This window comes from Scyliorhinus torazame, chromosome 4 (assembly GCF_047496885.1).
Source record: "Scyliorhinus torazame isolate Kashiwa2021f chromosome 4, sScyTor2.1, whole genome shotgun sequence".
NCBI lineage: Eukaryota > Metazoa > Chordata > Chondrichthyes > Carcharhiniformes > Scyliorhinidae > Scyliorhinus > Scyliorhinus torazame.
The window spans coordinates 153,768,062-153,793,554 of NC_092710.1; the positions used below are offsets into that span (position 1 = coordinate 153,768,062).

Below are 25,493 nucleotides of genomic sequence, written 5' to 3' on the forward strand. Positions count from 1 at the left end.
CTCTGGAATCAATCTGGTGAACCTCCTCTGAACTGCCTCCAATGTCACTACATCTTTCCTCAAATAAGGGGACCAAAACTGTGCACAATACTTCAATGTCTCAGGGCACCACATCTCTCAGTCTTGTTGGTTGTGGCTAGAAAACTGTTCCTAAAATTTCTGTTAATATCAAGGCCAATATGCCTCAAGACTGCTTTATGGTACCTATCACTTACAAGATGCACTCAATTTTTGAATACATAGAAAGGACTGAGCAGGTGCACTGGGCAAAAAAAGAAATTTCAGTACTACCACTTGTCAATTATGTTTCAATTCTCCTATTCACAACATTTGATTATTTGCATAATAAGAATTTTACTCACAGACGCAATTGTAGCATCCTTTTCAGCCAGCTCCTGCTTGTGCCTTGCCATCATCTCTTTAATTTCTAGTTCCTTCATAATTTTTTCTTTCTCCAGGTCAGAATACTGTTCCTCTGCAATTGAGCGTGCAAGTTGTTCGGAGTCTGCCTTTGTTAGTGTAATCTCAAGTTGTGCTGCCAAAGAATCTCTGCAGAGAAATGAAAATCAGTTTAATCAGCACATTTTGTCTGAGTGGTGTGCACACAAAGCAACACATCATAATTAGACCTTAATTCTTAGTAATTCAGGTCTTGTCTCACGAATATGTAATCAGGAAAGATGATTGATCAGTATAGACTATTTAAAGACTAGAACAAAGAACAAAGAAATGTACAGCACAGGAACAGGCCCTTCGGCCCTCCAAGCCCGTGCCGACCATACTGCCCGACTAAACTACAATCTTCTACACTTCCTGGGTCCGTATCCTTCTATTCCCATCCTATTCATATATTTGTCAAGATGCCCCTTAAATGTCCCTATCGTCCCTGCTTCCACTACCTCCTCCGGTAGCGAGTTCCAGGTACCCACTACCCTCTGCGTAAAAAACTTGCCTCGTACATCTACTCTAAACCTTGCCCCTCTCACCTTAAACCTATGCCCCCTAGTAATTGACCCCTCTACCCTGGGGAAAAGCCTCTGACTATCCACTCTGTCTATGCCCCTCATAATTTTGTATACCTCTATCAGGTCGCCCCTCAACCTCCTTCGTTCCAGTGAGAACAAACCGAGTTTATTCAACCGCTCCTCATAGCTTATGCCCTCCATACCAGGCAACATTCTGGTAAATCTCTTCTGCACCCTCTCTAAAGCCTCCACATCCTTCTGGTAGTGTGGCGACCAGAATTGAACACTATACTCCAAGTGTGGCCTAACTAAGGTTCTATACAGCTGCAACATGACTTGCCAATTCTTATACTCAATGCCCCGGCCAATGAAGGCCAGCATGCCTTCTTGACTACCTTCTCCACCTGTGTTGCCCCTTTCAATGACCTGTGGACCTGTACTCCTAGATCTCTTTGACTTTCAATACTCTTGAGGGTTCTACCATTCACTGTATAAATGTGGACTAGACTGTGAACTAGACTTCCACTTTCATAGATGGGCAATTTCACAAGCTATAAACTTCATTTCATTTTGAATACATATTATTTTCTGGTCAAATCGTGTGATAAATACGTTACAAATGTATTACCTGGAAATTCAGGGCTTTTAAGTTTTGAACTCTTTCTATTGAAGATTGAGAAATATAGAAATGCTAAAAGTTCAATAGAGGTATATTTAAGACTATGTTTCAAACCAAAACAAGATTGTTCTGAGATTGTATCAGTGAACTGAATTCCCACCTCTCATCTTGCAACTCTTGCATTTTTTGCTGCAAATCTTTACAAAGCTTGCTTTTCTCTTCACATTCTTCCTTCAGTTCCCTTACTTGAGTCTTGTACAAAGTCTGCAAAATTTAAAAGCAGCAAATAACATAAGTCATAAACTAGGATTCTAACATTGCAGGGTCATAAGCCTGGAATGCCATTCCTAACAGCACTGTGGGTACACCTACACCACTTGGAATGCAGTGGTTCAAGGCGGCAACTTATTACTACCTTCACAAGGACAATTAGGAATGGGTAACAAATATTGGCATTGTCATGAAATAATAAAGACTACTTTACAAGTAAAAATAAATCAGTATTTTACATTCTTAAACTGGACTTCTGATTTTACATGAGAAAAACACGACAAATGTATATTAGATCTACAATGCTTATTGAGATTTAGTTTCAGCCATTTTGCAATTCTTCATTATTAATTATTTTCTTCCCTTTCTTGCAGTTATTTCAAACTTTGAGTCATTAACATACAAAATGCCCCAGCTCTCTATAATTCTGATATTTTTCTTTGAATTAGGTACCACTTGAATTTGAAGTCCATTTTCTTCTTCTATTTGTGTTATGATCGCTGTCACCTACAGGCTCATTCACCTTGAGGTTATGATTAATCCTGCTGCATTACTCATAACCAGGCCTAGAATATCCTGCTCCCTGGTTGGCCCTGGAACATATTGCCCTAAGAAATTGTCCACAATAAACTCTATGAAATAATTTTCCAGGTTACCTTTGCCAATTTGATTTGTGCAATGTACAAGATGACTAAAGTCACTCATGATTATTGCGGTATCTTTCCTACAAGCCCCATTTATTTGTGTACTCTGTCCCACAGTGTAACGAGTTAGGGGGCCTAAAAAGCTACTCCCGCAAGTGACCTTTCCTATTTCTTACCTCTAACCAAACCGATTCAACATCTTCTCTTTGGAGCCACGGTCATCTCTTACTAATGACATCTTAAATAACACCGTTTCCTCGCTCCCCATCTTTCCTAAATATCAAGAACTCTCCAATTTTCAAGGTCACCCTGCAACCATGTCTCCGTGGTGGTTATCAGGTCAGACATATTTATTTCTATCTTTGCTAACAAATCATCCATTTTGTTACAAATGCTACACCCATTCATATACAGAGCCTTCAACTCTCTTTTTACTACTTTTAGAATATCTAGCCTTATCTGCTGGTGTATTATTTGTACTATGGCCCTTCCTGCCACACACTGGTTTATCTTTATTCAAATCGCTATCCTGCTCTCGTACCTAACTGTTATCTTCGTATTTATTACATTTCCTCTCTCACAATTCCTCCCCCCATTATTTAATTTAAAGACCGCGCTAGGATAAAAAGGGGAAAAATTGTATAAACGGTGGACTGATAGTTTGTGAAGTGGGTTGGTATATATTGCTTTTTTTTAAAAAAAAAACATGTATTTGTAATAAAGTGCATTTAAAAAAAATAAAGACCTCTCTACTGCTCCATTCACCTAACTTGCCTGAACACAAGTCCCATAGTATGTTTCAGGTGAAGCCTGTTACACAGCACCCACTTTCCCCAGTACTGGTGCCAGTGCCCCATGAATCAAAACCTATTTCTCCCATCCAAGTCTTTGCGTTATGCAGTTATATATCAATTCTTATTTACTCGACCCCAATTTATTGTAGTTCAAGTAATAATCTAGAGATTACCATCTTTGAGATTCTGCTTTATAATTTTGCCCCTAGTTGCTCAAAATTCCTAAGCTGAATCACTTTCCTAGTCCTATCTATGTAATTGGTAGCGACGGGACCCCCCCCCCACCACCGCTGCAAATTCCTCTCCAGCACCAAGCAGATGTCTAAAACCCAAGCAGGCAACACAGCCTGACCAAATCTCTGACCGAAGATTGTGATCGTCTTCTGGAACAAAGTATCTAGCTAAATTTCCCCCTCCCTATTGCATCGCAATGTCTGCAGCTTGGCCTCCAGCTCACTGACTCTGGGCCAAAGCATCTCAAGCCGCTGACACTATAGATGTTTGCACCCTAGATCATGCTGGTGTCCAGAAACTCCCACATTCTGCAGTGACAACGCAACTGTCCTACTGTCTTTATTATGTGTTAATTATAATTTTCTAAATTAATTTACAAACCCTTTCACTCCCAATGAGCTATACTTTAAAAGAACAAAATATTCAATAACTTACAAATTGCCCTCCTCCCTCATTGCACTGAATTCCCTCACTCAACTCACCAAATTCCCAAGTTCACTCTCTGATTAACCGTACTTTAAGTATTTTGTTATATAAATTAGAAGTTGATCATGGGAAGGGTTTAGTTTAACCAAAATTGGTTTGCAATTTCAAAACAAGCAGGAATAAGATAAATTCAAAAAGTCTTTATCTAATTGGTATTGCATATTTTCAGACTAAGAGGGTGTTGCAGTAATAATTAAGTAGTTTCTCTCACACACACACCACTGATAATGAGCTATAGGTTTCATTTGGTTGCTTATTTTCTCATTTGCAATTTAATTGGTGCCAAAATTTTAAAGTTCATGAATGGATTTCTGATCATTAGGTCCTTTTCCTTTCTGCTCAGATAATAGATGCTGTTTTTCTTTTGTGCGGCTAATTGCAAAAAACAGTAATCAGTGCCTTTGTGATTATTATTTATACTTAATAGTACTGAAATCATTTAAAAAATTAATCCAACAAAATCTTAGAGCCTTAATTAATTGTATTAAGTTTTCCTCACTATGAACTCAAAAGTGGAGAACATACTGAAAAATACTGTTCTGCCTCCAGCTGGTCCTGAAGTTCTCTCATCTGACCATCGGCATCCTGACGCTCTCTGCAATAATGGATAAAATTCAAAAAGAAACATTTTACAAATTGCAGAATTACAAAAACCTAATTACATCATATTTTCAGCTTGTAAACTTTAGTGGCATTAAAAAGAAATTGTAGCCAAAGTCACAAAGAATCCTTTAATTTTCTTTGCTTTATGGAGCACAAGGCTCTTTTTAAAGCCAAGTACACTTTTAGTACATGGACACTGGAAAGAATGCTTTTTCCAACAGGTAAGAAACTGAGTTCGACCCCAACCCCTGCCAAAAAATGTCTCTCTTCTTTTCCTGCCAGAAAAGAAAAATAGAAAATGCAGGTTCAATCATTGTACAATATGTTCATGAGGTATATGTAGGAGATTAAACAAATGAAAGTCAGCATACGAATTCAAGTTTGGCAACCAGACCTTTAATGTTGACATTGATGCACAGTACTTTAGTTTATGCCAAAGCTTTAAAGGTTTTTGCGAAAATGTAATTGTGATCAGAAGGTGTTCACTGGAAGGAGGTAGATTTAGAGTTATAGACCTACTTTCCACTCAGAGCAAACTATTTTTGAACAGAAAATATTTACAACTAAACTATAAAACAAATAATTAAGAGGTAGTTGGGCAGGAACTCTGTAGGTGGAGTCAAACTTTTAAATAAACAATAATGCCTATAGTGGGTAAAATAATATTCTTCCCCATTTGTTTAACCTCTGCATACACTAGACACAAGTATGGCCCTAATGCAACATTAACCTTCTGGTTTTCAAGTTTTCTCTCCCCCATGTCAGGTTCAAGTATTCATAAGTTGTCAAATGTGCTTCAAGCAAATACATGTTTGAATTAGATTTTTAACATAAGGAGGTAATTCAACAAAGTTAGGCAACAATTGTGATTGATCTATTAATGATTCAAGCCCATGGAATGGCCTAGCTGCTTTGGAAACCAAAATCAGAATATGTAGCATCAACTAAGTTTGTGCAAGTATGATCACGGTGCAACTACAAAATGTAGAGCAGCGTGGAAAATTTTAAATTTGGAATCTATATAAAAGATTGTATGAAGAAAAGTGGAAAAGAGAAAGTATTAGCAGAAGAAAGATTTAGTACAAGAGAAAAGATTCACATTTCATTTTTTGGTGTTTTAGACCCTTCAGCACTATCATGCTTGGGTCCTAACTCTGGGCACCTTTAAGAATATCCAACTTCCCCTTGAGAACTATTATCCAAGATATTACATCTGACTATACCAAAGCGCAAGAATCCAAGTTACCTCATCGTTGTTAAACTTTTAGAGCATACCTCTCAGGTAAGTCACTGGAAGAAGAGATCTCAATTAAAGTTGAAAATATTATTCAATTTGATTATACTAAATGAACCAATGAATAATCTAAATGTATCATACAGTTAAAATGGATCTCCTGCAACAGACAAACAATTAAAGGACAACTCTGAGCCCCTGGCTATACTCCTTATACACACACGATTGTGTGGCAGGATTTGGCTCCAACTCTATCTACAAGTGTGCTGATGTCACAACCATAGTGGGTCGGATCTGAAACAATAATGAGTCAGAGTACAGGAGAGAGATAGAGAACCTAGTGGAGCAGTGTCACAACAACAATCTCTTCCTCAACTCCAGTAAAACTAAGGAGCTGGTCATTGACTTCAGGAAGCAAAGTATCGTACACACCCATAGGTCTGCATTCATGGCACTGAGGTGGAGATGGTGACAGCTTCAAATTCCTAGGTGTGCACATCACCAACAATCTGTCCTAGTTCACCCACATCGACGCTACGACCAAGAAAGCATAACAGCGCCTAAACTTCCGAAGGAAACTAAGGAAATTCGGCATGTCCACATGGACTCTTACCAATATTTACAGATGCACCATAGAAAGCTCCCTTTCTGGCTGCATCACAGCTTGATATGAAACTATTTGGTCCAAGACCGTAAGAAACTACAGAGTCATGAACACAGCCCAGTCCATCACACAAATCCACCTCCCATCCATTGACCATATCTACACTTCCCGCTGCATGGGAAAGCGGGCAGCATAATCAAAGACCCCTCCCACCCGAGTTATTTTTTCTTCAAACTTCTTCCATCGGACAGGATACAAAAGTCTGAGAGCATACAGATTCAAAAACAGGATACAAAAGTCTGAGAGCATACAGATTCTGCTACCAGACTCCTGAATGGCCCTCTTATAGGCTGAACTGATCTCTCCACGCATCTTCGCTACTGAATAGCACTACACTTCGTATGCTTCACCCAATGTCTATGATGTCTATGCATTTACATTGTGTATCTATTGTATATCCTATGTTTTTCATCTATGAAATGATCTGTCTGAATACGCAGAACAGTATTTTACCCTGCACCTCGATACATGTGACAATAAATCCAAATCATAAATTGGTTCACTGATGCAAACTAGCAAGAAATTGAAACAAAATTAGCGAAACACAGATGCCAGAAATAGATTCACATAATTAAAGGAGATAATGAAAGTAAATCCAACAATGACACTTTACTGATAATTTATTTTGATAACATTCAAATAGGATATCAAAAATTATATGTAAGATACTAAAAGTTTTTATTGGGTAAATAAACTTGTGCTCATTCAGAATTACTTACACAAACACAGCGAGTTGGTTCATCGGTTCCAAATTGTTCAAAATGAACCCCAAAGGATAACAGGAAATGATTTATAACACCTCATTCCTTACTTTGATTGAAACAAATACTTGATTGGACTGAAGGAATCTATTTTTAAGGAAAACACGCCTGATGCACTTAGGTTGGACAAAGTTCCTGTGAAGCATTTTGATTTAAGAGCAAACTAATTTCATTGTATATGGCCATATAGAATCATAGAATTTACAGTGCATCCTACTCTACCATTGCTGGAATAAAATAGTTGCACAGCTTATTGACAACTTTAGTGAAAATTGTGACTTTCCAAAAAAAGTGACGGTTCAAAGAATGTGCTGAAAGTAGCGGGTCTATAATCACATTTGTATCACCACTTAGATGATCTACGAAAACAACATTCTAGACCATCTGCAAAAGAGCCCTCAGTCTTCCAGCAGCAAGGTCAAAAGTGACAGATTCAATTCCTGCACTCATCACCAATCCAGAGGTTAAAGGGCAGACTGGCAATGTCTAATATTATCAGGTGACAGGATACAACTGAAAATACTTTTGTTACACTTTGTTGATTTGCTTCTTTATGTAGTTGAAGCATTTGACAACCTCTGTTGCAGAACTCAAACCTAATAAATTAAGGGGCTTTATAGTCTGTTACAATGCTGGCTTTCCTATCACAAATCTTTGCTGTTTACATCAAACATATAGCGAGAAAAAAAATGAAGGAACAGCATACTTTCGCAGCTCTCCTATCTGCTTTTCCAGGCTCAGTTTAGTCTCCACCAAGTGATTTATCTCTTGTTTCAGCTGTTTCTCTGACATTTTCAATGAATTGACTTGTTGTGTCTGCATCTTCAAATCATTATGAGTTAAACTACGTTTCTGCGTCTCCTGTTCTATCTTCAACGATAAATTTTTAACCTGCAAAAGAAAATGGTGTCATACATTTTATATTGCAATTGCACAATCTAGATTTGAATACAAAGCAATTATTTATGATTTCCACTCCTTTCAAACCATGCTGTGGATGAATTAGTTATTGTTCAGCAGAATTGCATCAGTTACCCATATCACAGAATTAAAAGGCAGTGTTGTAGAAGTAACTTCTAAGACGAGTAATCCAAAGACCCAGGCAAAGGGTCTGGTGACATGGGTTTAGATCCCACTAAGGCAGCTGGTGGAAATTTAATTTAATAAAAATGGAAAGAAAAACTAGTCCATGATCCTGAAACTTACTCATAAAAAAACCTCATTTACTAATGTGTTTATCTGCCAACCTTATTTGGTCTAGGCTACATGCAATTCCAGACATACTACAATGTGGTCGACTCTTAACTGAAATAGCAGGGTAAGCCACTCAGTTGTCATAAACCGCTTCAGAAAAGACAAAAAGAAATAAAACCAGACAGACCAGCACACATCGACCTAGTCACAGAATGACAATTGCACACATTGCCTTGTCAACACTGCAAAATTCTCTTCACTCACATCTAAAGGTTTGTGCCAAAATTCAGAGAGCTGTCACGCAGACATAGTCACACACGCAATTCAATCAAAACTGAAGGCTAATGTCCCAGGCACCTTCACACCATCCCTAGGTATTTCCTATACACTGGCAGGACAAACCCAAAAGAGACAGTAGCATAACTGGTATACAGTTAGGAGGGAGTTACCCTGGTAGTCCTTAACAGTGACTCAAGGCATTAGGTCAAAAATGGCCAAGTTATTTCCTGATTAACACCCTATTGTCCATCCTCATCTGTTGAACCAGCACTCCCCCATGTTAAACACCACTTGGAAGAAGCATCCAGGTGAGCAAGGACACAGAATGCACTCTGGGTAGGGACTTGAATGTGCATCACCAAGAATGCCTCGGCAGCACCACGACTGTTTGAGCTGAGTGAGTTCTGAAGGGAATGTAGCTGCAAACTTAGTCTGCGGCAGCTGGTGAGGGAATCAAAAATCACGTTGTTCTTATGGAGCAGGAGGAGGCTATTTGGCCCATCTGGTCTACACCAGCTCACCAAACGAGTACCATTCCCCTGCCTTTTCCCTGTACCGCTGCACATCGTTACTATTCAAGTAATTGTCTAATGTCCTCTTGGATGCCTCGGTTGAACCTGCCCCACCACACTTCCAGGCAGTGCATTCCAGACCCCAACCACTTGTGTGAGAAAGCTTTTTCTCACATCACATTTCTGTCTGCTGCAAATCACTTTAAATCTGTACGTAGCTTTTACAAGCAGGAACAATTTCTCTCCATCTACTCTCTCCAGCCCCCTCATGGTTTTGAAAACCTCTATCAAATCTCCTCTTCGTCTTCTTCTCTCAAGCACAGTCCCAACTTCTCAAATCTATACTCATTACTGAAGTTTCTCATCCGCGGAATTATTCTTGTAAAACTCTCTCCAATATGTTCACATCATTCCAACAGAGTGGTGCCTCGAACTGTGCACAATATTCCAGCTGAGCTCTAACCAGTGTCTGGTACAAGTTCAGCATAATCTCCTTGCTCTTGTACTCTTTGCCCCTATTAATAAAGCCCGGAATAGAGTTCCGGTGGCGGCCATGGTCTGATTGGTCACACACTAAGTGGCTCCTGCCTGGAGGTGTTGGTTTTTGTCCTTTTCCATCGTTTAATGGGTGATTTTGATGGATAAAGTGTGAGGACTGTGGAGGGTGATTGTTTCTCCCCTGGATTGGAATGACGATGGGGTATCAAACCCGGTTAAAGTCAGTGAGAGTCCTGACTCAGGAGTTGAGGGATACTCATGGCGCCGCACCAGTGGTAAAGATGGTGGAAGGGGAAGGGTCGTCATCGGCTAAGGCGGCATTTTTTCGGAGCAATGTTCGGATTGGGGTTCTGTATCCAGCCAAACTTTGGATAACTTTCAAGGGCCGGGAAACCTGTGCTGAAGCAGTGTAAGGATGGCTGCGAGGGGGAGGGCTGGTTCAAGATGAAAGACCCCAGATGGAGCAGTTGATGGCTTTTATTAAGGAGGTATTTTGCCAACAGAGGAAGGAAATGTGGGAGGATCGCTCGAAGGCTATTGAAGGAGCTGTGGCACCCCTGAAGAGCTTGATGGAATGGGTAGAGAAGTGTTTGGAGGTGCAGGGGAAACAGTTTCAGGAGATCAAAGGAGTGATCTCGGACAACAGCGATCGCGTAGTGGCTCTGGAGGCGGCGGTGGGGTTCCTAGGGGACCTTTGTAAAACATTGAGGGGAAAGGTGGAGAAGCAGGAGAATACCTTAAGAACCTGTGAATAGTGGATCTGCCTGAAGGAGTGGAAGGTGTGAGAGCCACGAGATATGTCTCGAAGATGCTGGCGGGGCTGGTGGCAGAACTGGTGCTAGATAAGGCTCCTAAAGTGGACCGAGCGCATAGGTCCCTGAGGCAGAAGCCTAGAGCTGGGAGCCACCGCAGGCAGTAATCGTGAGACTCCACAAATTTGTGGAGGAAGAGAAGATTTTGTGTTGGGCCAGGGAGAAGTGTACCTGCGATTTGGAGGGGCATAAGGTCTGAATTTATCAGAACATCGGAGCCGAGTTGGCAAAGCGGCGGGCAGGGTTCAACAAGGCCAAGGCGCTCCTCTACCGGCGAAATTATGGGTAACGTTCGGAGGCCGGGAATATTATTTTGAGACCCCAGAAGCAGCCAAAGACCCCATTGGAGCATAAACTGGAGGAGAACTGAATGGACAATGCTTGGGGTGCTGGCGCTTCGTAATGGTTGGGAGTATGCTTCAAGTGGGGGTAGGGATTGGGGGATTTTCGTCCCATCCGGTTTGCAGGGGGCCCTTTTTTGAGGTGGTTTGCAGTTTATTGTTGAGATTGTGAGGGGTTGAAGGGGTGAAAGTTTATGTGGGGATGGGTGCTTCCTTCTCTCTTCCCCCCCCCCTTTTTTTATAGGATTGCTTGTTTTTAGCATTTCTTTGTTTGTTTTTGGAGGAGGCAGTCTGGAGTTCAGGAGAATTCTTTGTTTGGGTGGGGGAGAAGAGGGAGAGGAGGTCATTGGGAGATGCCACCACGTGAGCAAGTAAAACTGGTGAATGGAAGTGAGGTGGTGGGGGTAAAGGCCGAGAGAGGTGGCCGGGGTGGGATTGTTGCGATGTGGCAGGGGGTGAGAGATAATATGGTCAGGGGCGGGGAAGGGGGCCATCCGGGATGGGCTATGTATAGGGTGGAATTAAGGGGGCGGGAGTTAAGTGGGAAAGATGACAGAGGTAAATGTGTATGTCCCAAATTGGGACGATGTGGGTTTTATGAGAGGGTTGCTGGCAGCGTTCCTGGAATTGGCCACCCACCGTTTGATCATGGCAGGAGATTTTAACTGTGACCTAGAGCCGAGGGTGGATTGGTTGAGGTCTAGGTCGATGGGTAAGGTATGAATGGCAAGGGAACTGGGGAGGGGGTTTATGGAGAGGATGGGTTTGGTGGATCCATGGCACTTTCAGAATCCAGGGCAAAGGGAATATTCCTTCTTTTCACATGTTGATAAGGTGTGTTCAAGGATTGATTACTTTGGAGTGAGTCGGGAGATTTTGGATGGGGTGAAGGGGGCAGAGAATGCGGGGATATTTATGTCGGACCATGCGCCCCACTGGCTGGAGATTCTGTTTAGATCGGGACGAGAGCAGAGGCCGGGGTGGAGATTGATTCGGGGTAGCTGGTGGATGGAGGTTTTTGTGATAAGGTGCATCCGGCAATTAAGAAGTATGTGGAGTTGAATGAGAATGGGGAGGTGTCGGCGGCCATTTTTTGGCAAGCACTGAAGGCAGTGGTCCGGGGACAAATTATTTTGTTTAAGGCTCGTGCGGATAGGGAAAGGAGGGAGAAACGTGACTGTCTAGTGAGGGAGATAGTGGAGGTGGACAGGGAGTATTCGAGGGTGCCCACCGCGGAGGGATTGGCGAGGAGGAAAAAGTTGCAGCGGCAGTTTGACAGGCTGACATCAGGAAGGGCTTGCTGCCGCACCAGTTGCAGAGGCAGGACGCGTCCAGGGAAATATTGAAAATACGGACTGAGGCTGGGGACGTGGTGTTGGAGCCGGGGAAGATAAATGAGACGTTTAGGGAGTACTACCAGAGACTTTACGAAGCAGATCTGGAAGGAGAGATGGGGGACATGGGGCGGTTTCTGGGTGAGCTAGAATTTCTCCAAGTGGAGGAAGCAAAGAGGCAGGCGTTGGAGTAACCCCTGGGGCTGAGGGAGGTGTTGGTTAGTATCAGGGGTACAAAGTTGGGGAAGGCCCCAGGGCCGGATGAGTATCTGGCGGAATTTTATATGGAATTTGCGACAGACCTGGCACCACATCTGTTGGGGGCGTTTAATGAAGCGCTGGAGAAGGGGAAGCTGCTGGAGACGGTGGCGAGGCAGTAATAACGCTAATCCCAAAAAAGGGGTACGACATAGTGGAATGTGGGTCCTATAGGCCCATATCACGATTGAATATGGATGTGAAAGTATTGGATAAGTTGTTGGCGGGGTGGGGTGGAGGAGTGTGCCCCCGGTGTGGTTGCAGAAGATCAAACAGGCTTCGTGAAGGGCAGGCAGCTTGCGAGTAATATAAGATGGCTGTTGAATGCAGTGATGAATCCGTCAGGGGCTCTAGTACCAGAAGTGATGGTGCCCATGGATGCAGAGAAGGCATTTCATCGGGTGAAGTGGCAGTACTTGTTCGAGGTTTTGGCAAGGTTTGGGTTTAGGTCAAGATTTGTGGCATGGGTGTGGTTGCTGTATGTGGCACCAAGGGAAAGTGTGAGGACGAATAATATGAGTTCGCGAAGCTTTGGTTTACACAGGGGTACAAGGCAGGGGTGCCCGCTGTCGCCATTGCTGTTTGCGCTGGCCATAGGGCCATTGGCAATGGCTCTTAGGGGGTCGACGGAGTGACGGGGGATTATGAGGGGACGGAGGGAGGAAGTGTCGCTCTATTCCAATGACCTCTTGCTGTATGTTTCGGATCCGCTGGAGAGTATGGGAAGGATTATGGGCCAGCTGGGGAGGTTTGGCAGGTTTTCGGGGTATAAACTGAATTTAGGGAAAAGCGAGGTTTTCCCAGTGAATGAGCTGGGACAGCGGGCTAATTTAGGGGGGATGCCACTTACGGTAGCGAGGGATAGGTTTAGGTATTTGCGGTTTCAGGTAGCGAGGGAATGGTTGGGGTTCCATAAGTGGACCTTAACAAAGCTGGTGGAGGAGCCCAGGGAGGATCTAAGAGGTGGGAAACACTGCACTTGATGATGGCGGGGAGGGTCCAAGTGGTGAAAATGAATATTCTGCCGAGGTTCTTGTTTATTTTTCAGGCTCTCCCGATCTTTATACCAAAGATCTTTTTCCGGAAATTGGACATGATCATTTTGGACATTGTATGGGCGGAGAAGGTGCCGAGGGTTGACAGGACCCTGTTACAGAGGCAGCGGGGGGGGGGGGGGGGGGGGGGGGGGAGAGTTGGCGTTGCCGAACCTGTTTCATTATTATTGGGAGATGAAAGTGGACAAGGTGCGGCGGTGGTGGGAAGGAGAGCGGGTTAAGATGAAGGAGGAATCTTGTAAGGAATCTAGTTTGAGGGTTATGGTGGTGCAGTCCACGGTGAAGATATGGAATCAGTTGAGGAGGCATTTTAGGGTGGCAGGGACGTCTGTGTTAACATGCTGTGTGAGAATCATGGGTTTGAGCCGTGGTGGATGGATAGTGTATACAGGAGGTGGAGGGAAGTGGGGCTGGTCAAGGTGAGGGATCTGTATTTGGAGGAAGGGTTCGCCAATCTGGAGGAGCTAAGGGAGAGGGTACAGCTGCCGAGGGGGAGTGAGGTCAGGTATCTGCAGGTTGTGGACTTTTGTGCAAAAGGTCTGGAGGGGGTTTCCTAGGTTTCCGGGATACACCCTGCTGGAGTGACTGTTGCTTCCGGATGTGGGAGGGGAGGGAAGAATTGGGGATATGTACAAGTGTCTGGGGAAGCGGGTGGTGAAGATCAAGGAGAAATGTGAAGCGGAGTTAGGAGGGAGATCAATTGGGGAGTATGGAGTGAGGCACTGCGCAGGGTAAACGCGGGATCTCCTCTTGTGCAAGGATGAACCTGAAACAGTTTAAGGTGGTGCACAGGGTGCATATGACTTGGGCGAGAACGAGTGGGTTCTTTCAGCGGGTAGCAAATGAGTGCGAGAAGTGTGGGTGGGGGCCAGCGAATCATACGCACATGTTTTGGGGTTGCGAAAAATTGGGAAGATTCTGGGCAGGAGTGTTTGCGGTCTTAGCCAGGGTAGTGGAGGAAGAGGTGGACCCGGACCCTTTGGTGGCAATATTTGGGGTTTCAGAGAAGCCGAAGCTCATGGAGAGGAGGAAGGACGATGTCGTGGTCTCCGCCTCTCTGATTGCATGGAATCAGTTGAGGAGATACTTAGGGCAGATGTCTATATTGACTCCATTATGCGGAAACCATAGTTTGCACGGTGGAGGGGGTGAGGGGGGATGGATGGGAAGAAGGGATAAAGGATGTCAGAGACCTGATGTCGAGGATAGGCTTGCAGGGTTGGAGGAAGTGCGAGAGGTTTGAGTTACCAAAGGGGAGTGAGTTGGCAGGTGCAAGAATTAGTAAGGAAGGAACTGACCTTGTTTCCTCGGTTGCCAGCACATACGCTGCTAGAGAAGGTGCTGGTCCCAGATGAGTGGGAGGAAGGGAGGATTGAGGGTATCTATGGGTGGTTGGGAGAGAGGGGACGTCCCAAGTGGAAGGGATCAAGCCAAGTGGAAATAAGAGTTGGGAATTGAGATGGGGTGGGGAATCTGGAGTGAAATATTGCATCGAATCAACTCAACCTCTTCAGTATACAGTTTAAGGTGGTACATAGATTCCATATGACTCAGACCAGGATGGGTGGATTCTTCCCGGGAGTAGAAGATGCATGCGAGAGATGCGGGAGGGGGCCTGCGAACCACGTTAAATGTTTTGGGGAGGTGTAAAGTGGGGTAGCTTTTTGGAGACGGTGTCCGAGAGCTTGTCGGGGGTGCTGGGGTTTAGGGTGATGCTGGAGCCTATGGTGGCAATCTTTGAGGAATCGAAGGCACCGGGACTGCAGGAGGGGAAGAGGGCCGATGTTGTGGCCTTCGCTTCTCTGATTACCCGGTGACGGTTGTTACTAAACTGGACGAACTGTTTGTCATGGGGGGTCATCCTTACGCCTATTTTGAACAAGGGTGTAACATTTGAAATTCTCCAGTCCTCTGGCACCTACCGAAGTCTAAAGAAGACTGGAAGGTTATGGCTGGCACCCCTGTAATGTAAACTCAGTTCCTTCAATATCCTTGGATGCATCTCATCCAGTTCTGGTGCCTCATCAACTTTCAGCACACACAGTCTATTCAACACTTCCTTCTTATCTGAACCCTTCTAGGGACAAGAGGGGAAAACCTACTTAGCCTCATCCTCGCCAGTCTGCCAGCCACAGATACATCTGTCCATGAGGATATTCGTAGGAGTGCTGACCGCACAGACATTGTGGGGACAAAGTTCTGTATTCACACTGAGGATGCAGTCTATTGAATTGTGTGGCAGTACCATCATGCAAAATGGGACAGATTTTGAAAAGATCGAATAGCTCAAAATTGGGCATCCATGGGGGTGTTGTGGGCCATCAGCAGCAGCAGAATTGTTTTCAATCACCATCTTTTTGGGTTGTGGGGGTGAGACCCACGCAGACACAGACAGCGACCCGGGGCCGGGATCAAACCTGGATCCTCAGTGCCGTGAGGCAGCAGTGCTAACCATTGCACCACTGTGCCGCCTCGTGGTGGACAATTAAATGACTAAAAGAAGATCACAGATACCAATCTCCAGCTGATTTGTGGCATCAAAAAACAGCTGAAAGCAACGGATAAGGCAAATTATTTGGGTCCTGACAAAATTCGCCCTGAATACTTGTGCTCCAGAACTAGCAATACTTCAAACGAAGATGTTCCAGTACAACCACAGCACTGGCATTCATCCAACAAACGGAAAATTGCCCAGATATATCCTGCCCACAAAAAGCTGGACAAAACAAATCTGGTCAATTATTGCCCCACCGGTCTACTGTCAATCGTCAGTGAAGTGGCGGAAGGGGTTGTCAACAGTGCTATCGAGCACTACATAGGCAACTGTTCACCAACGCTCAGTTTAAGCTCCACCAGGGCCACTCGGTTCTGAACCTCATTACAGCCTTGAACCAAACTTGGATAAAAGAGCTGAATTCTTGAGGAGAGATTGACTGCACTTGACATCAAGCAATGCTGACTTCAAGGAGCCCTAGCAAATCTGGTCTTTGGTAAACAAGGGCGAAGTTGTCCACGCGTTGAGTTAGAGCTAGCATAAAGGAATACAGCTGTGGTTGTTGGAGGCGAATCATCTCAGTCCCAGGACATCACTGCAGGAGTTCCTAAGGGTAGTGCCTATCTTCAGCTTCTTCATCATGATTCTATGATTACCCTCCCTCTATCATAAAGTAAGAAGTGGAAAAATTTGCAACACCTCAGTACCAATCGTGATTCTTCAGATACTATGCAGGGCAACATTCAGTTTTGGGCTGACAAGTGGCAGGTAACATTTATGCCACACAAGTGCCAGGCAATGGACATCGCCAACAATAGAAACTAACCATCACCCTAGACATTCATTGGAGTTGCCATCGCTGAATTTTCTACCACCAACACAGGATGATTTACATGCCATGGGGGCTTACCCATGACCAAATACTATGGTTACAGGGGCAAGTCAGAGGCTGGGAATTTTGTGGCAAGTAAATCACTGCCTGATCACTTCCCCACCCCCTGCAAAGCAAAAGTCAGGAATGTGATGGAATAGCTTCACTTGCCTGAATGAATGCAGCTACAATACTCAAGAGGCTCAATACAAGCAGATCCAAGACAAAGCAACCTGCTTGATCAGCACCCCATCCACCACCTCAAACATTCATTCCCTCCGCCATCTACACACAGTAGCAGCACATGCACCATATATAAGATGCACTGCAGCAACTGACCAAGGTTCATTTTAACAGCACCGTTTACCACCTAATGGAGAAAAGCAGCAGATGCATGGGGACATTACCTATTGGAAGGTCACCTCCAAGCCACAAATCATCCTGACTTGGAACTATGTCACTGTTCCTTCACTGATGATGAGTCAAAAACTTGGAACACCTTTCCTATCAGCACCGTGAATGTATCGACACCACGTGCACTGCGGTGGTTCAAGAAGGCACTCACCATCACCCTCTCAAAGGCAATTAGGGTTGACCAACAAATTCTGGCCTTGCCAGCAATGCTCATATCTCGGTAAAGAATAAAAGAACATAAATATTCTCAAAACATTGATGCAAACTTGATATTTGAAAGAGTCGATTCGTGAGATTCCAGATTTAGCCAAACAAATGGAATCATTTCCATTGTTAAGCACCTTTTAGTAACACTCACCTCCTCAGTTAATTTCTCCTTTTGCCGGAGTAATTCTTCTATTTTTTGCTGTGCTTGTTTTATATCACAATCCAACATTGAACGTTGCTTTTCAGCTTCTAGTAGACGGTTTTCAACTTTTTGCTTTGAACTTCTCTCTTCTTGTAGCTTCTTCTCCATTTCTGTCAGAAAAGAAATTTCAAAGCAAGCCATTACAACAAGTTAAAGATAAGTTATTCTCGGCTCTGACAAAAAAAGTTCAGGTTTTCAACAAAGCTGCCTTCTCGTGGTGCTGGATGGACACCATCACTTATAAATTAAAAACATAATACAAAAAACAAACAGTAAAAGCTTCTACAAGTATATAAAAAGGAACAGAATTGCAAAGTAAGCTTTGGTCCCTTAGAGGATAAGACTGGTGAATGAACAAAGCAAAAAAAGGAAATGGCAGAGACTTTGAATAAGTATTTTGTATCTGCCTTCACAGTAGAAGACACAAAAGAAATCCCATGAATCATTGAAGATCAAGAGGCAAATCGGAGGGAGGAACTTGAAACAATCATGATCACCAGAGAGAAATATAAGGAAAACAAATAGGACAAAAGGCTGAAAAGTTCCCTGGACCCAAGGTTTACATCCTAAGGTCTCAAAAGAAGCGGCAGCAGACATAATGGATGGTAATCATTCAAAATACCCAAGATTATGAAGAACTCCAAGCAAATTGGAAAATGACAAATGTAACACCTCTTCAAGGAGTGAGACAGAAAGCAGGAAACAACATGTTCCCTGTTTAACATTGGTCACTGGGAAAATTTTGGAATCCATTATTAAGGAAGTAGTAAACTTCCAATGATGGGGCAGACGCACAGGCTCTCCTCCCAACCAGAACCAAAAAAAAGACACTTTTAGATGAATTTTGCCCGAAAAACCAATAACAAAACAACCCCAGCGGAGAAAAAAGAGCAACGGGGAAGAAAATGAATGCCAGTGAATGGGAGCTCAAGAGGCCGAAGAGGGGGCGGAAGTGGCGGAAAGGGCCACGAACAACAAGCAGATGAACCGGTACCTCGAGGAGCCCCGGTCACCCAAGAGGGGGAGACCGTTGACCCGAGCATCAGCCTCCCCCTCCCCACCAGAATACGGATGGAGGACCTTCCTAAAAGAGCTGGTCGCCATGAAGGAGGCAATTAGAATCGAGATCCAGATGGCGGTGATGATGGTGGTGACGGAAGCGATGGTCTCCCGACAACAGACGATCAATGGACCGGGGTAGAAAGTGGAGGCACAGGAGAGGATGATTCAAGACCTCGAGACAGCCTCGAAAGACCAGAGTGACAGGATCGTCGCTCTGGAAGCAGAGGTGAAAAGGTTAGTGGCAGCCCAGGGGAGCTTGAAGGGAAAGGTCGAAGACCAGGAAAATAGGTCCAGGTGGCAGAACGTGCGGATCGTGGGCCTGCCGGAAGCCATCGAGGGCAGAGACCCGACAGACTATATCACCCAAATGCTGGGCAACCTAGTCGGGAGGGGCAGCTTCTCCAACCCCTCCCAGAACTTGACAGAGTACATAAGTTTCTTAGACCAAAGCCCAAGGCTGGGGAGCAGCTGAGTGCGATCATAGTGAAGCTGCACTGATACCAGGATCGTGAGAGGATCCTGCGGTGGGCTAGACAGATAAAAGCGCCGAGTTTAATCAAGCAAAGTCAACTTTTTATAAAAGTGGGGTGCAATTCGGCATGTCATTCCCAGCCAGACTCTGGGTCATGCACCAGAGCAAGGAGTACTATTTCAACACCCCGGCAGAGGCAAACGACTTTGTACGGGCCAACGGTCTGGATAAAGAACAAGCAAGGCAGAGATGAAGGCAGGTCGGAGGAAGATCGATGAAAGAACCAGAACCGAAGACTCATAGACAATGTTATTGCACGGGACTTAACTGCCTCGTTCTGATCAGAAAGACCGAAAGACCGATCACAGGAAAGAACTAGGACAGGAAAACACAGCTGAGGGGGCAGTCAGAAAAAACAAGTGGTCGGTAGGCATAGGCAAAGGGCTAGACTAGTCTTGGGAGGGGAATCACTGTACTAGCAGGGAGGGCTAACACGAGAAGACAGGCAATAAGGAGGGCCGTAGCACGCATCTCAGCAGAGAGGGAGCACCTGGCAAGTGTGTGTGGGAGGGGGGGGGGGGGGGGGGGGGGGGTGGAGAGGAGACGAGACGCAGTGGCAGGGAGGAGGAACATGCGGGGGGGGGGGGGGGATGCAGGGAAGGGGGCGGGCAGGGCGGGAACAAAGAATATGTAGGAGACAGGATGGGGAAAAGGAGTTGGCACTCGGAATGGCTTTGGCGGGCAGGGAGCAAGCTGAGGAAACAAGATGGTGCCGCAAGCAGCCACTTTGGAGGGTCCCTAAACAAAGGGAGACCCTGGAGTGCAGGGTCGTACCCACGTTGCGTATGCACAGTTGGCAGCCATGTTGGGTGCCCCCTGGACAAAGAGAAACCCTGGAGTGCAGGGGCTTGGCCTCATGGTGAGAATGGGGACAGCTTTGTGTTTCAGTGCCTCCCGGTGGTGATCACGAAGGCTTTTTTTTAAAAAGGATTGAAAAGAGCATCATGGGTTTTGTTTGGGCCGGGAAGACCCCGAGAGTGAGGAAGGGATTCTTACAGCGTAGCAGGGATAGGGGGGGGCTGGCACTACCGAGCCTAAGTGAGTACTATTGGGCCGCCAATATTTCAATGGTGAGTAAGTGGATGGGAGAGGAGGAGGGAGCGGCGTGGAAGAGATTAGAGAGGGCGTCCTGTAGGGGGACTAGCCTGCAGGCTATGGTGACAGCCCCATTGCCGTTCTCACCGAGGAACTACACCACAAGCCCGGTGGTGGTAGCTACACTGAAGATTTGGGGACAGTGGAGACGGCATAGGGGAAAGACTGGAGCCTTGGGGGGGTCCCCGATAAGAAACAACCATAGGTTTGCCCCGGGGGGAATGGATGGGGGATATGGAATGTGGCAAAGAGCAGGAATAACGCAACTGAAAGATCTATTTGTGGATGGGAAGTTCGCGAGTCTGGGAGCGCTGACCGAGAAATATGGGTTGCCCCAAGGGAATGCATTCAGGTATATGCAACTGAGGGCTTTTGCGAGGCAACAGGTGAGGGAATTTCCGCAGCTCCCGACACAAGAGGTGCAGGACAGAGTGATCTCAAAGGCATGGGTGGGGGATGGTAAGGTGTCAGATATATATAGGGAAATGAGGGACGAAGGGGAGACTATGGTAGATGAACTAAAAGGGAAATGGGAAGAAGAGCTGGGGGAGGAGATCGAGGAGGGGCTGTGGGCAGATGCCCTAAGTAGGGTAAACTCGTCGTCCTCGTGTGCCAGGCTAAGCCTGATTCAGTTTAAGGTATTACACAGGGCGCATATGACTGGAGCGCGGCTCAGTAAATTTTTTGGGGTGGAGGATAGGTGTGCGAGGTGCTCGAGAAGCCCAGCGAATCATACCCATATGTTTTGGTCATGCCCGGCACTACGGGGGTTTTGGATGGGGGTGAAAAAGGTGCTTTCAAAAGTAGTGGGGGTCCGGGTCGAACCAAGCTGGGGGTTGGCTATATTTGGGGTTGCACAAGAGCCGGGAGTGCAGGAGGCGAGAGAGGCCGATGTTTTGGCCTTTGCGTCCCTAGTAGCCCGGCGCAGGATATTGCTAATGTGGAAAGAAGCCAAGCCCCCGGGGGTGGAGACCTGGATAAATGACATGGCGGGGTTTATAAAGCTAGAGCGGATTAAGTTCGTCCTAAGGGGGTCGGCTCAAGGGTTCACCAGGCGGTGGCAACCGTTCGTCGAATACCTTGCGGATAGATAGATGGAATGGGAAAAAGAAGGCAGCAGCAGCAGCCCAGGATTTTGGGGGGGGGGGGGGGGGGGGGGGGGGGGGTGTAACTTGTGACAAGGCAGTTGCCAATTAGGGCTAGTTTTCATTTTTGTTATTTAATATTTATTCATTTTTTGTTTATATAAAATAGGTCATTGTTATTTGTGCTGTTATAATATTGTGTAAAGGATGCACAATGTACTGTGTTGGTTGACCAAAAATTTTCAATAAAATATTTATTAAAAAAAAAGAGAATGGGGACAGCGGGCATTTTGGATGGCAACCTAGCAGAGGGAAACCCTGGAGTGCAGGGGCGCTTCCACCAAGTAAGTATGGTTGATCCCGCAAGAACGGGGGGGGACAGAAACCCCATCAAAGTCATCACCTGGAATGTTAGGGGATTAATCGGCCCGGTGAAAAGATCCCGCGTCTTTACCCACTTAAGAAGCCTGAAGGCCGACACAATCTTCCTGCAGGAGACACACTAGAGGGAGAAGGACCGACTGTGGGTAAGGAAGGGCTGGGTAGGACAGACGTACCATTCATGCTACGGGACGAGGGCTAGGGGAGTAGCCATACTGATGCAAGAGGACAAAGTTTCTGGAGACAAGGATGGTTACGGTCCAAGGGGGAACAGTGCGTCATGGTCAGCAGTGTCCATGACGGGGCACCGGTGGTTCTGGTAAATGTGCACACGCCCAACTGGGACGACACAGACTTTATAAAGAAGACCATGACGGAAATCCCTGACATTGACACTCACCAACTGATCATCAGGGGTGACTTTTCCTATGTACAGGACCCGCTGACAGACCGATCAAACCCAAGAATGGAGAAAAAGACAAGCATGGCTAGGGAACATTAATGGAGCAGTTGGGGGCAGTGGACCCATGGTGGTTCCTGCACCCCGGTGAGAGGGAATTCTCATTCTTCTCACCGGTCCACAAAGTATCGACTTCTTTGCAGTTGGAAAATCAGTGCTTCCAGAAATAGAAGAGTGGAATATTCCACAATAGTCGCCTCCGACCACGCTCCACAGGACATGGATGTGAGGTTGGAGACGGGCCGTGCCCAATGCCCCACATGGAGGCTGGACACGGACCTCATAGCCGACAAGGCCTTCTGCCAGAAAACATCACAGGCCATCGGTGAGTACGATACCAATAACCAGAATGAGGAAGTCTCACATTCCACTTTCTGGGTGGCACTGAAGGCTATGATCAGGGGAGAACTAATAGCCTACAAGGCTCACAGAGACAGGGAAGAGAGGGTGGCCAGGCAACAACTGATCGACTCCATCCTGGAGAACGACAGAAAGTACTCCTAGACCCCGATCGTAGAGTATCCTGGCAGAGAGGAAAAAGTTACAAATGGACTTTAAGGTGCTATCCACCAGGAAAGCAGTACACCAACTCTGCCAGACACGGGGAACCTTTTACAAGCACAAAGAAAAGGCTGGCTGCCTACTGGCTCACCAGCTGAGATAGCAGATAGCCACGAGGGGGATAGCGCAGGTAAAAAATAGCAGAGGCAGACTGGTAACTGAGCGGAAAGAGGTCAACCGGGCATTTGAGACCCAATGGGTTCCCGGCGGACATATAAAAAATTTGCGCCGGCCCTGTCCCCACACCGAAGGGATATGTTGGCAGACTTGCTAGCGAAGGGAACCCTGCCTCCTACACTAACAGAGGCCACGATATTGCTGATACCCAAAAAAGACAAAGACGCAACAGAATGCGGATCATACAGACCCATTTCACTGCTTAATGTAGACGCGAAGATATTCACGAAAGTCATGGCCAAGAGACTGGAGAGCTGCGTGCCAGAGGTGGTCGCAGAGGACCAGACAGGCTTTGTCAAGGGTAGGCAATTTACTGCGAACATCAGGCAGCTGATGAATGTAATAATGGGTCATTTATAAAATGACATGCTAACTTCTCAGTGTCATAGGGGTTAGTACTGGGACATCAATCATTACAATCTTTATTAATGGATTGAATGACGGGACTAATTGCATTGTAGCCAAATCTGATGATATAAAAATAGATAGGAAAGCAAGTTTTGAGGAGAATACAAAAAAATTGATACAAATAGGCTAAGTGGTGGGCAATAATTTGGCATTTGGAGTACAATGTGGGAAAATGTGAGGTGGTCCGCTTTGGCAGGTAGAATAGAACAGTAAAATATTATTTAAATGTAGAGAGCATGCAGAACTCTACGATACATCGGAATCTGGGTGCACTCCATACACAAATTGCAAAATGTTAGCAGGAACAGCCAGTAATTAAGAAGGCAAATGTGATGTAAAAGTAGGAAAGTCTTGCTACAACTGCACGGGGAATTGGTGAGCTGTGTGCAGTTTTGGTCACCTTGCATACTTTGGACGTACTTGCTTTGGAAGCAGTTTGGAGAAGGCTCACTGGGATGATTCCTGGGATGAAGGCGTGGTCTCAAGTGGAAAGGTAGAGCAGGTTGGGCCTCTATTTATTAAACTTTAGAAAAGTGAGAGATGATCTTACTGCAACATAACATTCTGAGGAGAACTTCCGGGTGCGGCGATGACCAGCTAAGTCGCACGTTTCGGCAGCTCCCGGTGGAACGGACTTTTGGGCTCTTGATAGGAGCCCCAACGGCAATTTTAACGGCTGAAAACACCGTGCGGTAAACCAGAAGGGTGTTCCATCCTGGACACGGATGGAAAAAGGAGAGGAAAGTGGCCGGATTGCAGCGGATCCTTTGGAACAACGGCAAGGAAGGCAAGCAGAAACCAAGATGGCGTCAGAAGGTGGCAGTTTCATATGGGGCCCTGAACAACAAGAGTTTTTGAAACGCTGCGTGGAGGAGATAAAAAAGGAAATGAAGAAAGAGTTGTTGGCCCCGATATTACAGGCGATTGAAGGGCTGAAAGAGGAACAAAAGACCCAGGAGCAGGAGCTTCGGGTCGTGAAGGCGAAAGCAGCAGAGAATGAAAACGATATACAGGGCCTGGTGGTGAAGTCGGAGATACAGGAGGCACACCAGAAACGATCGGTGGAGAGGTTGTAGGCTCTGGAAAACAACGCAAGGAGGAACAACTTGAGGATTCTTGGCCTTCCTGAAGGTGTGGAGGGGGCGGACGTCGGGGCATATGTGAGCACGATGCTGCACTCGTTAATGGGAGTGGAGGCCCCGACGGGTCCGTTGGAGGTGGAGGGAGCATACCGAGTTATGGTGCGAGGATCGAGAGCAGGAGAAGCTCCCAGAGCCATAGTGGTGAGATTTCTCCGTTTTAAGGATAGAGAAATGGTCCTTAGATGGGCGAAGAAAACTCGGTGTAGTAAATGGGAGAACGCGGTGATCCGCGTCTGCCAAGATTGGAGTGCGGAGGTGGCGAGAAGGAGGGCGAGCTTTAATCGGGCCAAAGCGGTACTTCACAAAAAAAAGATAAAATTTGGAATGCTGCAACTGGCAAGACTGTGGGTCACATATCAAGGGAGGCACCACTACTTTGAGACGACGGATGAAGCGTGGACTTTTATTGTAGAAGAAAAATTGGAATGATTGGACTACGAAAATGAACGTTTGGACAAAGTGGTGGGACGAGTGGGGGGGGGGGGGGCGAAGAGGGATTGTATGATTAATCCTGCGGTATGGTAACTTTTCTTTCTCCCACAGGTGGTGATGGGGGGAGGTGGGGAGGGAGAGGAGATGGGGCGTTGGCCATGGGAGGCGGGGCCGAGGGAGAGGCGCGGGCTTGGTTCCCGCGCTATGATAATTATGGCGGGAATAGAGAAGCAGGAAGGAGGGGGCGCCGCACGGGGCGAGCCGTGATCACGGGGGGAAGCAGAGGTCAGCCAGAGTTTGCTGACTTCTGGGAGCAACATGGGGGGAGTAATTACGCTAGCGGGGGGTCTAGCGGGGGGGGGGGGGAATTACTGGGTTGCTGCTGCTGGGGAAAGTGGGGAGTGGGTACGGGA

General features: G+C 45.9%; 1 protein-coding gene across 1 annotated transcript in view; it reads right to left on the minus strand.

The window, feature by feature from the left end:
• LOC140410553 (rho-associated protein kinase 2-like) overlaps positions 1-25,493 on the minus strand; it is a 374,766-nt gene that overhangs the window by 90,179 nt on the left and 259,094 nt on the right. Inside the window, exons 18-22 of the mRNA XM_072498789.1 lie at positions 17,695-17,855; positions 7,981-8,165; positions 4,538-4,607; positions 1,745-1,848; positions 363-549 (exon numbers count right to left, since the gene is read on the minus strand). Coding sequence (XP_072354890.1) covers positions 363-549; positions 1,745-1,848; positions 4,538-4,607; positions 7,981-8,165; positions 17,695-17,855 — 707 coding nt within the window. The remainder of the gene's footprint in view (positions 1-362; positions 550-1,744; positions 1,849-4,537; positions 4,608-7,980; positions 8,166-17,694; positions 17,856-25,493) is intronic.